General features: G+C 22.5%; 2 protein-coding genes across 2 annotated transcripts; both read left to right on the forward strand.

Moving 5' to 3' along the window:
* The first annotated feature begins 4,882 nt into the window (after nucleotides 1–4,882).
* LOC126904345 (MATH and LRR domain-containing protein PFE0570w-like) lies at nucleotides 4,883–10,732 on the forward strand. The gene is made up of 6 exons (XM_050683331.1): nucleotides 4,883–5,046; nucleotides 6,914–7,088; nucleotides 8,080–8,253; nucleotides 8,479–8,525; nucleotides 9,154–9,307; nucleotides 10,381–10,732. Exons 1-6 carry the CDS (start codon nucleotides 4,972–4,974, stop codon nucleotides 10,638–10,640), a joined length of 885 nt encoding a protein of 294 aa, XP_050539288.1. The 5' UTR covers nucleotides 4,883–4,971; the 3' UTR covers nucleotides 10,641–10,732.
* Nucleotides 10,733–15,114: 4,382 nt separating this feature from the next.
* Nucleotides 15,115–16,559, forward strand: LOC126904351 (uncharacterized). Its single transcript, XM_050683338.1, has 4 exons — nucleotides 15,115–15,359; nucleotides 15,654–15,816; nucleotides 15,892–16,068; nucleotides 16,288–16,559. Exons 1-4 carry the CDS (start codon nucleotides 15,258–15,260, stop codon nucleotides 16,329–16,331), a joined length of 486 nt encoding a protein of 161 aa, XP_050539295.1. The 5' UTR covers nucleotides 15,115–15,257; the 3' UTR covers nucleotides 16,332–16,559.
* Nucleotides 16,560–16,899: the final 340 nt, after the last annotated feature.

Consider the following 16,899-nt stretch of genomic DNA (forward strand, 5'->3'; position numbering starts at 1 on the left):
ATCCTTAAAAATTGAAAAAATTCCTTCGTTCCCCGTAAATGGGGGAAACCTCCAAAAAAATTACAAATTTAAAAATCGCTAATTTTCGAAATTTTTTTTACTTAAATTTGCCATAACTTTTATAAAAATAACCAAATCAATATTAATTCTTTTTATATAGATGCATAATATCATTACCTTTCATTTGGTATATTTTTTTAATATATCTGACTTTTTACCTGCCCACAGGGAGGGATTTAAAATGTCAACTTTTTCACAAAAATTTAATTTTTTCAATTTGACTTTTAAAAATATTCCGGAAAGTCTGACACTTTTATATATATCTTAAATTAAAGCTAATGTAATATATTTTATTATGAAAAAAAAAAAATTCGGACTTTATTTTGTTTTCACGGTGAAAATGGCTACCAAATGCTATTATTGTGTGAAAATTTTTGATTTTATTTTTTACATTTTTAACTTTATAATGCTATAACTTATTAAAAAGTGTATGGATCATTATAATTTTTTTATGAGAAATAATATTTTTTAATAATCCCTCTTTCATTCGACATACTTTATCTTAATCAGGATATTAATAAGGAACTAGCAGATCATGTAGCTTTTGGAATAATTCCACAAATGTTTTAAAAATTAAACACTATTTAAAGATTTGCATCGAAGCGTTTTTTTTCGATAGTGATTTTATTTACTGTCAGATATCATTATACTTGATTCAACTATGCCACGTCACCACTGTGATGGGTTTTTTAATAGTTACATATGTATTTTAAAATTTTAAAAATAATACCTTGAAAAAATATCTTTAAAAAGTTTACAAATGAATTCTTCAGAAAACAATATTATATTTAAAAACATTCCGTCACTGTTTGCTTTATTCTTATTTATGGTTTATTTTTATTAAAATTATAATTTTTGCACATCTGTCATTATTTTTTATCAAAATGAAAATTTAATTATGGATATTGTAATTTACTAAGTTTATAATGGAGTTAACAATAATGCTCTGATTTATTAAAAAACGTTTAAATATATATCATCTAGAAAAAACCTATAGATTTTATAAATACTAATGATAATTTATGTTGATAATGTTGTTATGAAAAATGTGCGAGTATTATCTAATCTAGTAGAATCTAATTTTGAAAAATAGAGATACAAGTATCCAATGTCATATGTACATAAAATTGGAACTCATAACGTAAATCATTAAAATCGTTCTTTGAAAAATAATTAAAATATTGTCAATAAAAATAATCTATTAATGACCAATGAAGAGTATCATTTCGAGAGGGCTATAAGGATATGACACCCTCTTAATTGAAAAAATTTATTGTTTAATTTCAATAAAATATGTTGCTACAGAAAAAACTTAAAAAAGTATTTTAATCAAAAAAAAAAAATTATTAAATTGATAAATAGTTTTTCACCGCTCACAATTTTAAACTATTAGCCAATCAATACAACAGTAGCCAATTCACCATTATTATGAAGTACCAGTGCAGTATTAACCAAAGGTTCACAGGGTGCTTTTCATCGGTTTTGCAATAGTTTTTTCGTATTCGAAAATGTGTATGCGACCCATTCTATGACATTATTTCTTTTAAAATTAAACTTATTTACTTTTGATACGAATATTGATATATTCATTTTACCATATGTTTATATCTATAAATATATATATATTTTTTTCATATATTACTTTGAATATACATTAGATACATTAAAAAAAAAAGATGGAAAATTCTTATAAAATTAAATAGGAAGACAGCGACTTTGAATTTTTTCAGGGACTCTCAATTTTTAGTTTGCACTCCGGACTTTTAAACGTAGATGACTAGAACATTCCCAATTTTACTAGAAATTCGAATGCTATGCACAATAAATCTTTGAGCTGGACTCGTAAAATAGAAAGTGTTGATGTAATATGGTCGATTTGATAAAGCAAACATCATAATTTTGTTTTAATTAGTTTAATTTTAATTTTGTTATAATTAATATGAAAATTAAAAAAAAAACTTATGTACGACGATTTTTAAATAGTTATTTTAATTATAAAATAATTATATTACCTGTATATTATTTAAAATTTATAGAATCGTAATTATAAACACCTAATTTATGAGCAGAGTTCATAACTTCTCTAACATATTTTTTTGGGAAGATCCTAAAAATACACACGCAGCCTGTAAATTTATTCCCCAGAAAACCAATATGCTAAATACGAAATTTTATGTTGCATATTCAGAAGTTTCATTTTGCTTATTTATATAATTGAATATATAGACAACTAATTAAGAGTCTTTTATGTAGGAAAATCTGTCTTGTTGTTCATTTTTGTGAATGATCTTGATAATTATTCTACATTTAAAAAAAATTATTACTGTTCAAATAAATTATGAATAATATTTTTTGAAATTCAGATTTATTTGAATTTATTAAAGATTTATTAAATAAAATTTTATTATTTTAACATTAACCATTTAACTAATCGAAAAATAAGTATAACATTGAATATTTTTCTTGTGTATTCTTTTTGTTACATGTTTTTCTCAATTTATCAATCATGAAGTGTTTTCATGTTCATTTCGTATACGGAGTGTTCAGTAAATAAGGAAACAAGTCAATTGTTACAAACAATGAGAAAAAATAGAAACCCGTTTCCTTACTTACTGAACACTCAATATATTACTGAACAATAGATTTTAAATTTGATTTTGACGGTATCTACCTAACTAATTTTTGTATTTATCCAGGTATCAAGATATAATTAACCGATGGACAGCATTACACGCATTTTCCCTAAATATTTTCATTAAATACATTATTATTTTTGCTTTAACTAACAAAATTATTTTTCATGCCTTGCATAATTTTTACATACATAAATATATATCACAGAATTGATATTATTTCAGGATTACTATAAAAGCATCACAATTCAGTCATACTGTCAAACATCAATAACATAATTTTTTTTGCAGAAATGTCTAATAGATCAATAACAATTACTTGTTAAATTAGAAACATTTTAATACATAATGTTGATACGTAGGGTGGGTGGAGTAAGCGGTCTACGAGCTCCACCCATCATGCTACTTATCAACTTAATGCATCAAAAAGCTTCTAACTCAATAATTTTTTAAGTTATTATTGATTCGTCAATTTTTTTTGTAAGATATGCTTTAAATTCCGGTTATTAAGAATTTTTAAAAAAAAACTATAAATTTTGTACCAGTATTTAGAAAGTTATTCTCAGTTTTATACTTAGGCTGGACGAAAACGTCGTTTGATAAATTACTAGTGATAATAAAAGAAGCACCCACTCCTCACCATCAGTCATTTTCTTAATTAGATTATTTCCTCTTTATTTAACAAGTCTAATATATGTGTTGTCATAAAAAAAATTTAAATTTCTTTAAGTCACAAGGAATATGCAACTAAAAAAAATAAAAAAATTTTTCCCGATATTGTACTTTTTTTGTGAGTAATCGAGTAGATTATGATAAACCGATCACTATATATGTATGATACAAAATTAATTTTAATAAATAAATATATTTTTGAAAAAAAATTAATAATTCAGAAGTTTAAAAAATCATTTATTATTATAAAACATTTAAAATTTCAACTACAATATTAAATTTTTGGGGGTCTGGTAGCTTAAAATAATAAAAATATCACCTAACTAAACAAAATTCTTAATAATAAAGGATTCTGGAACCTAAAATAAAAAAAACCCAGGACAGGAGGGACGCGGCACAGTGGTGACGTGGCATAGATGGATCAAGTATAATGATATCTAACAGTGATTAAAATCACTATAAAAAAAAACGCTTCGATGCAAATCGTTATATAATGTTTAATTTTAAAAAATTGGTGGATTATTCCAAAAGCTACATGATCTGCTAGTTCATTATTAATATCATAATTAAGGTAAAGTATGTCTAATGAAAAAGGGATTATTAAAAAATATTATTTCTCATAAAAAAATTATGTTGATCCATACACTTTTTAATAAGTTATAGCATTATAAAGTTAAAAATGTAAAAAATAAAATCGAAAATTTTCACACAATAATAGCATTTGGTCGGTAGCCATTTTCACCGTGAAGACAAAATAAAGTCCGACATTTTTTTTTTGCATAAAAAATTGCATTACATTAGCTTTAATTTAATATATATTTAAAAGTGTCAGATCTTCCGGAACATTTTCAAAAATCAAGTTGAAAAAAATAATTTTTTGTGAAAAAGTTGTCATTTTAAATCCCCCCCTGTGGGCAAGTAAAGGGTCACATATAAAAAAAAATATATCAAATGAAAGGTTATAATATCATGCATCTTTATAAAAAAAATTATATTGATTTAGTTATTTTTAAAAAAGTTATAGCAATTTTAAGTAAAAAAAATTGAAAAAATTTTGAAAATTAGCGATTTTTAAATTTGTAATTTTTTTGGAGGTTTCCCCCATTTACGGGGAACGAGGGGATTTTTTTCAATTTTTGAGGGTAATGTCTTGGACTATATACGATTTTTGATCTTTTGACGTATCATTGAAAGAAATCGGTTCGGTGAGAGCTGAGAAAAAGTGGTAACAGACACAAAAAAAAAAAAACACATCTTAGTAAAACCAATACCTTCTCAGCTTTGCATCGAAGCTAAAATAATTCAATATTGAAATTTAAATAAAATATTAAAATTTTGAACTCAAATAATAAATAAAAAAAATAATCACATAATTAAACAAAATCCTTAATAATAGGTTAATTTATGATACCCATTATTTACTTTGTGGAATATTTTTAAATGTTAATTGATCTATTATATTGTTTAAACAATTGGTTACCGTCTTCAAACATACTAAACTATATAAAGTAAACTTTTTCAATCTATTTAATTAACAAAGTAAGTTTTTAACACTTTAAAATTGTTAAGTTTTTATAAGAAGTAATCATTATTAAAAAATTTCAATATGAACTTTTATACATTTATTTTTATATTTGTACACTGTTTGATGGTTGCGTTAGCAACTAATTCTTCTGAAGAGGTTTAGTATTTTTTGTTTTTGAATAAAAATATTGCATAAACGTATTATATTAATTTAAATGGAGTAAATATATAGAGTGATTGATTTATCGTTTACCAATTTATTATTTTTAAATAATAATATTAAGAACTTTGTTTTGTAATATTTATTTCTCATTTTTTGAGTGCATAAAATTTGTTTGGGTTCATCACAAAGAGGGATATCAGCTTAATTATTTTTATTGGAGACATATATTTTAATAGATTTCATGTTAGAAAATTATCAAACTAAGAAAATAACAGATCGATAACAACTTAATTTCGAAAGTTATTACCATTTTAAAACATAGACTGACGGTGAATATATGACAATTTTTATTGCTAAACATTTCTAGGTCACAGCCTTTCAGTCTAAGTATAAAAATGAGAATAACTTCAAAAATAAAGGGTCAAACGATTTTATATTTAATAATTTTCTTAATTAATTTCCTAAATTATAAGATAATTAAATATATATGATATATAAGTTATAGTGTTAAAATTGAATAAATCGGGAAATATATGGCACGAAAAATACCAAAAATAATTTTCTTTATATATGTATTACATGAAAAAAACCGAATGGTTAGCGTTAAAAGAATCACTCTATATACATTGATGTTATGTACCATAAAAATTTTCTGAAAATTAATGATGATGTATGTTTTATAAATTCAAACAATTAATAATTGTGAAAAATTTTAAAAATTATTTTGTTTTAAGAATTTTTATATAATTTAATGCCGTTGAAAAAGATTTGAGTAAAATTTGGTGTTATTCATCAAGTTTAACCGTTTATACAGAAGTTTAAATTTAAAAAGCATTTTCAGAAAAAAAAACCTCCATTCTAAATATTTTTCATTTGTCTCATAATTTTAAAATGTCTACCAAGATATTTATATAACTGTATTAAAATAAAATAGACATTTTAAGTTACTAGGGATATCTAAGGGGATTATTTTTGGCCGTGGTGTTTGTATGTGCTTAACGTTTATAATAGTAACATTGTTCTCAAAATACGAATTCGCAATTTTTTAGTGTTTTTTGAGTTAAATATTTTTAATTCTTTTTAGTTTTAAATTAACATTTTTAATAGAATTTTAATTTTAAATGACATTACAATTTATCTAACTGTATAAGATAGTTCTTACAAATGTTTGTATTTGTCGTTATACAGAGTAATTAATTTATCATGAACTTGTTGATTAATTGACAAAAAAAATAATATTAAGATTTTTTTGGTTTCTTTTAGATACATGTTTTTCTCGATTTATCATTAGTTATTTTCCAGCCGTAGTTTATCTTCAGCCTAAGTTTTAGAAATTCTTCTTTCAACTCTAGTAATTATTTTAAATAATTAATATCTTCCTAAATACTGGTAAAAAGTTGTTATTAAGTAAATCATTATCTACTTACTTATTATTATGTATGTTGTTATATCATTTGAAAAAATAAAATTTATAACTTAATAAATATAAAAGATACTCATAAAAAATACTTAATGGTTGATAAATTAAGAAAAATATGTATTTATCAGAAATTAAAATTATTATTATATTTATTTTTCGATTATTTAAGTGGTTCGTGATAAATTAATACACAAAATAAAATATATTATTTAATTAAATAAAATTATTATTTTTTGTTTATTAAAATAATAATTACTAATTATTATTTTAATAATTATTAATTATAGTTATGAAAACAAATTTGAACTGTAATAATATTATTATTATACTTATTGATTGCACTAACTTGTTTAGTAATATGTATTAATCATGTTATGTGAAATAAATAATTATTTTCAAATCTAAAATAATAATTTAAATATATTGTTTCTATATGTCTAGAATTCGAGTGAATCGGATACTCCAATTACGGATAATACTGAAGTGTACCTTGGAAGTTTATTCGGTCTATTTGTTGATGATACCAACAATATTAATGCTGAGAAATTATTGGAAATCAATGAAACTAATTGTCAAAATGACCAAGAAATAATTGACATCATAAAACGTGAACAAAGTAATAAGCCAAAATATCGTATTTATTTAAGAATAAACACAATATTTTTTAATTTTAAACTAAATGTATACTAATATAAAGTGATCTTAAGATCATTAATTTAATAACTAACTAAAAACATTTCAGTAAACATTAAAATTAAATTTTTAATAAAATATTTATTTCAACTTAGTGTCTACAAATAATTAAAACAATGTTTTTTAAGTTATAAATAGTGATGGACCAAGTCAGTACATTTGAACAGCAGAACATTTTTTTTAATTGATATTATTTGGTATTATGAATCGAATATTTGAAAATATTCGGTGCATAATATTTGGTATTATTCAGTTAAAAATATTTAATAATTATTATATTTATTTATTAATTTTTTAAATTATAATAATTATAAAATATCGAATAGATATAAACAAATATCGCATATACATATTAATTTCAATATAAAATTGATGACTATACATAATTCATTATAATAAACCATTCAATTACTTGCACAAAATAGTCATAATATTGAGAAAAAATTTTTGTTTTTTTAATTACATATATTTATTGATTTATTAACTATTAATTTCTTTTCAATTTTCAACTATAATTTTTTTTATGCTCATCCCTTATACCTTATAAGGATATTAACTTTAATTTTTCAAATGGAAACGCCCCTAATTAACTAGTTTATTTATTAGATAATAATCTAATTAAGAAAATGACTGGTCAATAATAACTTTTGGACCACTATTTAGGATGTTATTCTCATTTTTATACCTAAGTGAGAAAAAAAGTACGACCAGAAAATATTCAGTTTTAAAATAAATGGTACCAAACAGTTACAAATGACGTCGAATAGGCGATTAAAAATTAATCAAGAAATATTAACCGAATAGTTTTCAAATATTTGTCTCGTCCCTAGTTATTATTAATGTAAACTGATTCTTAATGGATATAAAAAAATATAGTCAATTTTCTAAAATAAGAAAAAATGTCATATTTTTAGAGGATGATATGGTCGATTATACAAATATAGTAAAAGAAAAATGTGCAACCTTAAGAACTGTAGAGAAAAAATTAAATGATTATAGTAAAGAACATGATAACAACAAATATATAGACAAAGCAGAAGCAGTTGAACTAATAAATACTTATGGAAGAAAACAAATCTTATGTCGACGTAAGAATAAATTAAATTTATTCAGATAATTATTTAGCTTTTTGTTTTATTGTTAATATTTATTCCTTTTTACTATATAATAATGAATATAATAAAAATAATATAGTTTGGTATTCATATAAACTATATTTGTATGATCAAAATTCTTGTTGAAAAATATACATTATTTTTGAAATAATTAATTTACAAAATACGTCAAGTTTAGATTATATTGAATTTTTTTAGAAATAGAAAACATGATGGTCAAGGAGAAAATAGATGATCCTATTACAGTAAGTTAGAATGATCATTATTTTATTAAAAATAGATTATAATACATAAAATTGACGAGGAAATAACTATTTTTAAACGAAATGGTTGAAATTAATTTTTTTTTTTTTATGTATGGTTTTACTTAAATAACATACCTTCTTTACGTCTTTAATGAATAAGATAGAAATTAATCATATTTAGTTTGATATATTGAGAATTTAAAGAGATGGTAAAAATAAAATTAATGTCACTGTAGTAGAAATATATTTTATTAATATTCTTTAAGTATTTAAAAATCAAAATTATTTAAACTTCAAATTTCTTAAAAATAAAAATGTTTTAATTATCCTAAGTAATTCTATTTCTAAATTAATCATAGAATATGCTAAATGAAAAGTAAAAAAAATGCATAAAAAGGCCTACAAAAACTAATTTTTGTAAATAAAGTGTTTAATTTGATTAAAAAAATTAATAATAATTATTTAAAATAAATTAAATTATTAGTTAATCAACATTCTAAATTTATATTTTCAAATTTTTAAATGAAACATTATCAAAAAATATGTACAGGTATAAACTTTATTTGGTCCTTCATATTTATGTATAATTTATAATGTATTAATAAAGTATAAATAACGTTCTTTAAAGAATAAGAGTGAAAACCTGGCTCGTATGATGATGGCAATAAAATTAGAAAATGAATCTGCAATTGGAATTCCAACAACTTGTAACAATAATATTATTAGTAAAGAAAAAGCAATCGAATTAATAAATAGCAATGAATGTCAAATTAACTTTGAAAGTAAGTAGAAAATAAGCCTTAAATTTTCATCGGATTTAAATTATTTTTGGTATTTTTGTAGTTTTGTTTTTCTGTACAATGAAATACATATATAAAAATATATTAAGAGATGTGTACCTCTATATATTTACTACCCAAATGTTTTAACGTTTTTTCATCACTTAGTTATTTCTTTTACAGCCATGGTTTAATATTACATAGATGGAATATATTTAAACTTTATTTAACTACCAAAAATTAATTTTTAAATTAATATAATTACAAAGTTAGGCATCCCGTTATTATTCAAGTTTTTAAGATATTAATTATAATAGTTAAAAATACTTGAGTATGAAAGGTCAAAAATTGTAGTTCCCTAGACAAAATTGTACAGTTTTATTGTTTTTTAATAACTCTTTAATCTTCTGTATTATTGTTCTAATTGTAAAATTTATTCAAGATTACATATTTTTAGTCTGATAAGGGTTTTTAAACTTAATTATGAAGGTTATTTTCAATTTAAATAGGATATTTAGATATTACAAATTATTAATTTTCTTAGTAAACATACAAGAACTTCATAGATTTAGGCAAAAATAATAAGTCTCAGACTTGTTACATTATACTGAAAAAAATTTAGGCCAATAGTAGATAATTTAATAATACTTAAATCTTAATTTAGGACTCATTTCATTACGTAGAAAATTATAACTATATATACACAATATATGAATATATATATGTACAATATATGTGTAGTTAAATATAAATGTTTGCTATAATATTTCACTTATAATTTTCTGCATAATGAAAAACACAACTTGTATTTATTTAATGTAATATAAATGATTTTGAGAAAAAGTGGATTAACAAAATCCATAGCTTTATCCTATGGATTTATTATTTACCCTCAAGTCATCGCTTTAAAATTTATTAAGTATCGATTAATGATTATCACCATTGATGATGGTGATTCAATGATTACTCAATGATGGTGTACATTAAAAATCTTTTAAAATAAATTTTAATATTTAACTGATTTACATATATTTTGTATCATTAACTCATTCAACTGATTCTAAAATTGTTTGTAGAACTGAAATATTTGTTACTTACATACAATGATGAAGATGAATATGATTATTATTGTGATTATGATGAATATGAATATGAAGATGAATATGAAGATGACGATGACGATGACGATGAGGATGATGAAAATGATTTTATTTTTAAAGAATTTGAAGATTTTGATTTTAAACTTAATTATGGTGATTGTGATGATAAATTAAATAAAGATGATTGTAAAACTATAAAAGACAAAATTGAACAGGAGGATAATACAACCGCATAAATTACACGATTTATAATTATTTTAATTCAATTGTTTAAAACAATTAATTTTTGTTAACTGTTTCACTTGAAATAAATTACGTGTATATTAGATTTTTTTAGTGCATTTATTTATTTATAAATATATGACCTACAAAAAATTTAAGTTTTCACCACTGAATTATTTAACTTAGTAATCATAATACTTTTGCTGATAACACTCACCTCGAATATTATTTTTTGTTTACTTTAAAATTCATACTACATTAAGCTGCAATGAAATGAATAATATTCAAAATCGGTTACATTTGTTGTAACTTTGATAACATATTTATTAAAATACTATGAAGTTACACATTTGGAATGTGAAAAAAATGGCATTATTCTAAATAATCAGATTTTTTTTATAACCTCGTTAGTCAAATTTTACATAATCTATAGTTGAAATGAAAAACGTTTTGATTTTGAATTTATCACTGATAGAGATATAAAATTACCAAATAATCTTTTTCTAGTATATTCTCTTAAGACTAGAATATTTACGTGCAGTAGATAGAACAGATCAGCACCGCGAGACACGTCGGTGACTATGTAAACCAGTTCCCTTGTCACTTATATCCGCTGCACGTGCCGCCGAATTGCATATTCCGTATTTGAATCGTTTACTTATTTACTTTACAGTATTATTATATTTAAAAACCCAGCTAAAGGAGGTCGCAGCACAATGACGACGTGGCATAGTTGGATCAAGTATAATGATATCTGGCAGTGATTAAAATCACTATCGAAAAAAAACGCTTCGATGCAAATCTTTAGATAGTGTTTAATTTAAAAAAATTGGTGGATTATTCCAAAAATTACATGAACTGCTAGTTTCTTATTAATATCCTGATTAAGATAAAGTATGTCTAATGAAAAAGGGATTATTAAAAAATATTATTTCTCATAAAAAAATTATGTTGATCCATACACTTTTTAATAAGTTATAGCATTATAAAGTTAAAAATGTAAAAAATAAAATCGAAAATTTTCACACAATAATAGCATTTGGTCGGCAGCCATTTTCACCGTGAAGACAAAATAAAGTCCGACATTTTTTTTTTTTCTTAATAAAGTATATAACATTACCTTTAATTTAAGATATATATAAAAGTGTTAGTATTTCCGAAACACTTTCAAAAGTTAAGTTGAAAAAGTTAATTTTTTGTGAAAAAGTTGACATTTTAAATCCCCCCTTATATATAAAAAAAAAATCAGATATAAAAAAAAAAATACAGGGTGGCCCACCACTCACTGACAACTTAAATAACTTTTGATCCAGTTAATATTTTTAGTTGATTTTTTTTTTAAATAATAGTTATACGTTAGGTCTATAGCTATATCTCAATAATTAATTTTTTTACATTTTATTAAAAATATTAATTATTTTTAAATTTTAAATAAAATGTAAAAAAAAAATCTAAGATAGCTATTTTGTAGAGTAGAATTTAAGAAAAATTTTAGTAAAAAAATATCTTATTAATATTCAGTAGTAAATATTCTGTAGCGTTTTGAAGTTTGTGAAAATTTGAATTTTCATGTACTATTTTACGGTATTAAACATTGAAATACGTATTGAGAAAAGGACAGAAGAAAACGCTATCTTTTCAATATACTTTTGAATGAGAGTGATAAGTAATAATTGCCTTATCTAATTTCTTATCATGGTATTAATGTATACACACTATCATCATATGTATACACAGTAATCATGAAAAGATAGCGTTTTCTTCTGTCCTTTTGTCAATACGTATTTTNTTCTTCTGTCCTTTTCTCAATACGTATTTCAATGTTTAATACCGTAAAATAATACATAAAAATTCAAATTTTCACAAACTTCAAAACGCTACAGAATATTTACTACTGAATATTAATAAGATATTTTTTTACTAAAATTTTTCTTAAATTCTACTCTACAAAATAGCTATCTTAGATTTTTTTTTTACATTTTATTTAAAATTTAAAAATAATTAATATTTTTAATAAAATGTAAAAAAATTAATTATTAAGATATAGCTAAAGACCTAACGTATAATTATTATTTAAAAAAAAAATCAACTAAAAATATTAACTGGATCAAAAGTTATTGAAGTTGTCAGTGAGTGGTGGGCCACCCTGTATACCAAATGAAAGTTAATGATATCATGCATCTATATAAAAAAAATTATATTGATTTGGTTATTTTTAAAAATGTTATGAAAATTTTAAGTAAAAAAAATTTCAAAAATTTCAAAAATTAGCGATTTTTAAATTTGTAATTTTTTTGGAGGTTTCCTCCATTTACGGGGAACGAGGGAATTTTTTTCAATATTTGAGGTTAATGTCTTCGACTAGATACAATTTGTGATCTTTTGACGTATCATTAAAAGAAATCAGTTCAGTGAGAGCTGAGAAAAAGTGGTAACAGACACACGAAAAAAAAAACGCATCATAGTAAAACCAATACCTTCTCAGCTTCGTATCGAAGCTAAAATAAAATAAATTGATTCTTCAGTTATATTTAACATGGTGTTATTATATTAATAAACCCTTATATTGTGTCAATATTCTCCCGTTACCGAAAAAATTCTCTCGAGAATATTAATTCGTTACACCACTAATCACTGTAAAAATCAGTTTTAGTTAAATAAATTACTATAAAATTGCAATCTTTTGGCACTAATATGAGTAAAAAGTAATGAGTACATTCACCATCCATCATTTTATAAAAAAAAAATATATTTTTTTAAAAATATGTCGTGTAAGTTTTTTCAATGTATACAACAATGTATCGAAGTAAGATTCTGTATAATAGATTTTAAATAAAAAACCTTTTGGACTTTTCAATTTGTTAGCAATCGCCTTAATACATACTTATTGAAATCATGAACATATTATTTTATATTTTTATTTGTAGTTGAAATATATTAACTTATAAATTTGTGAAAATTTCAATTTAATTTTTATTAGTTTATTTTTAATGCAGTTTCTACGAATGAAAAATTCGTTAACGCTTAAGTCAATTGTGTACACATTTGAAATGCGCTTAAGCGTATTTCGATTTTACGTATATCAAATATTTAATGATTTAGTTGCTTTTTATTTTAAATTCAGATTAAATACCGATCGGAAATTTGCAAAATATTTTTGACTTTTTTTTTGCATTAGTTAAATAACTGAATATCCAAATGACATACGGCGACTGAATGACCCATATAAAGTTAAAAATATACTGGTTTGTTAATTTTATTTGTGTTCTTTATGATATATGTTTTTTTTATAAAAAAATAACAAAATTAGAATATTATTAAATTACTATGAAACCCTCAGCCAACATAAATCAACCTTATATCCAATATATTTTGCTATTTATATTTTTTGAATTTAACACATTTTAATACTAAAGTATTTACCATATTTTAATATACTGATTCTAAAATAATACTTTTCATGCAAAAAAACTTATTGTAAATTATTTCACTTGAAATAATAATACTTATTAGATATTATTATTACACAGCCTTTATTTTTTTTTATAAAAATATGTTCTACAAAAAGTTTTTACTGAACCATTGAAAGAGTAATCATAAGATTTTTGCTATTAACACTGTCTTCGAAAATAATTTTTATTTACTCCAAAAAAATCAATTTATACTACTCTAAGCTGTATTGAACTAAATAAAACATTAATCCAAATCTGTGACTTAACTTTATGGAATGGGTGAACGTAATACAGGTGCGTGTTTCTGGTACAGAGCCGCACAGAGCCTAACGTAAATGTAATTCACACATACGGTGACTAAGATCAACATAATTAAAACTATGATGTTATTGTAATACAAGTAAAATATATGCTCATGTACTTATTTAGATTACGTATGAAAAAAAATTTAGTCATACAAAGTGATCTGTTTATCATAACCCAATCAATTACTTATAAAATAAAAATAATTTCGGGAATAGTATTTTTAGCTATTCTAGTTGTATAATTCTCAATTATTAAGTATTTTTTGAATCCATCTTGATATTAAAATTTTCATACTAGGCGGGACAAAAATTGTGATCGAGAAAATATCTAATGTTAAAAATAGTTATAGTTGCGCTTCGCTCCCAATCCTTATTTTAAAATAATAAAAATTTTCAAAATACTGGTCCGAAAGATGTTATCAACCAGACTTTTCCTTAATTAAATCATTTTCTATTATTTAAGTTAGTTAAATACGTATGTTGCCATTTTAAATAATTACGTTAAGCTATAGGAACTCTTACATCTAATAATTTAAGAAATATACGTAAGAAATTTCTACAAAAATATTCCAGAAATGATTTTTATTTTGTAGATGAGTAATGATAAACAAATCTCTATGTACTTCATTATGAAGTGATATTTGTACAAATGGTAATATTTATTACAATTTACGTTTCTTCTAAATTCTTATTCCTTTATATATGTGAACCAAGTAAACAAATCTTACACATTTATTTGAATGATTATTGAAATCAAGTCTGCTATATATTTTTAATTAATGTACCAGTTATTTCTAAAATATTAAAAGTTTTTCCCAAATTTATAAAGTTTGGTTTTCACAAAAAATAACAAACTTATACTAGAAATATAAAAATGAATATCTATACATTATTTGTATTTTTTATTATTTGTATTTTATCTGCAATATCAAAACCAACGACTAATGCGAAAAATTATGAAAATTCATGTTTGGTGGTAATTGTTAAACATTTATTTTTATCAAAAAAACATAAATAAATAATGTGCAATATTACTTTTAACTTTTTAATTAATATTATGAAACATATAAAATTCAGAAATTAGAAACATATCTAGTTCATTAATATTCATATTTAAAATTTGAAAATTCTATATTTCTCTAATACAACTGTTACTAAATAAAACTAAAATTAATTATGACTCTTATGTTTTAATTGTGATCTCTTTAATATAAATTGATTTGTAATTATGGCTACCAATAACTGTGAGTCAATCATTTTGATTTTTTAGGACGAGAATTCTATTCTAGATTTTTTTAACAATTCAGATGTTATAAAAGAGTTACGTGAAACAAATGTCGGAAATAATAGTTTTAAGGTTGACTCTATATTAAAATGTGAAAAATTTTTTCATCGTGATAATAAACTAGAAGATTTTCTTTGGAGATATATTGGTTAGAAATAATACTGATTATAAATTTAGTTATTTAAATCTTATATATTAATCATTATCATTAACATAATGTTAGGTAAGGTTGATACGGTTAGTATCAAAGAAATACAGGAAACTGTAGTTCCCAAAATCCAAAAAGTTGAGAAAGCTATCGAAAAATTCAAACCAAGCCCTGAAAGTTATGGTTCGATGAATAAAAACCAAGCAATTAAAATGATAGAAGAATATGGTGATAAATTTGTTAGTCTTGAAAGTAAGACCTTTAAATATCTTTAACATTCAACTAACTAATTAATTTTTTTTTTTATCGTATTAGAAGTTAAAATAAAATATGTTTAAATCGCAATATTATCATAATAATTATAATTTTATCACTTGATATTTGTTAGTATATTTATTTGTTATATTTGTTAGTTGTCTTTAAACTTACACGAGGATTTAACTAATAAATATTATTATCTAATTTTTTCAGTGGTTAAAATGTTGATACTCAACAGTTTTGATCGAACTCTATGAATATCTTTGTATGCATGCATTAAAATTCAAGTTGTTTTTATTTTTTTATTTTAGAATAATATGTTTATTTCTTTATAAGAGACATTGATAATAATCTAATATACATAGTATTCTAATATATTTTGTTTTCTTATAATAATATTTGAAAAAGTGTTGATTAAAAAATTTATTTTTACACACTTCATTTGAACTCTAATAAAAATGTATTGAAAAATGATTTTACCATAATATATTGTAGTTTTATTTTCATTTCAACAAGCCCTATATTTAATTTGCTTAAATTTATAACACATACTTAATCATTAATTTTCAGAAAAGTTTGTGACATAAAAAATTGACTCATTATCTAACCAGACGCTACGTTATTAGTTAACATCTCATAATTAAGCGCAACTGCCAAACAATTGGTAGTATAATGTTATTGTTGGAGTGGTGTTAATTTCACGGTGTATCAAAACCTTTTTTTTTTTTTAATGGTTAGAATTCAGTAATATCTTAATTAAATGATCTTTAGTAATTTAGTCGCACATTCCCTTTTCATAATTTTTCTTGTTATACAATCATTATC

Source organism: Daktulosphaira vitifoliae, unplaced genomic scaffold (genome assembly GCF_025091365.1).
Source record: "Daktulosphaira vitifoliae isolate Bord-2020 unplaced genomic scaffold, ASM2509136v1 Scaffold_4, whole genome shotgun sequence".
In the NCBI taxonomy this organism is placed as follows: domain Eukaryota; kingdom Metazoa; phylum Arthropoda; class Insecta; order Hemiptera; family Phylloxeridae; genus Daktulosphaira; species Daktulosphaira vitifoliae.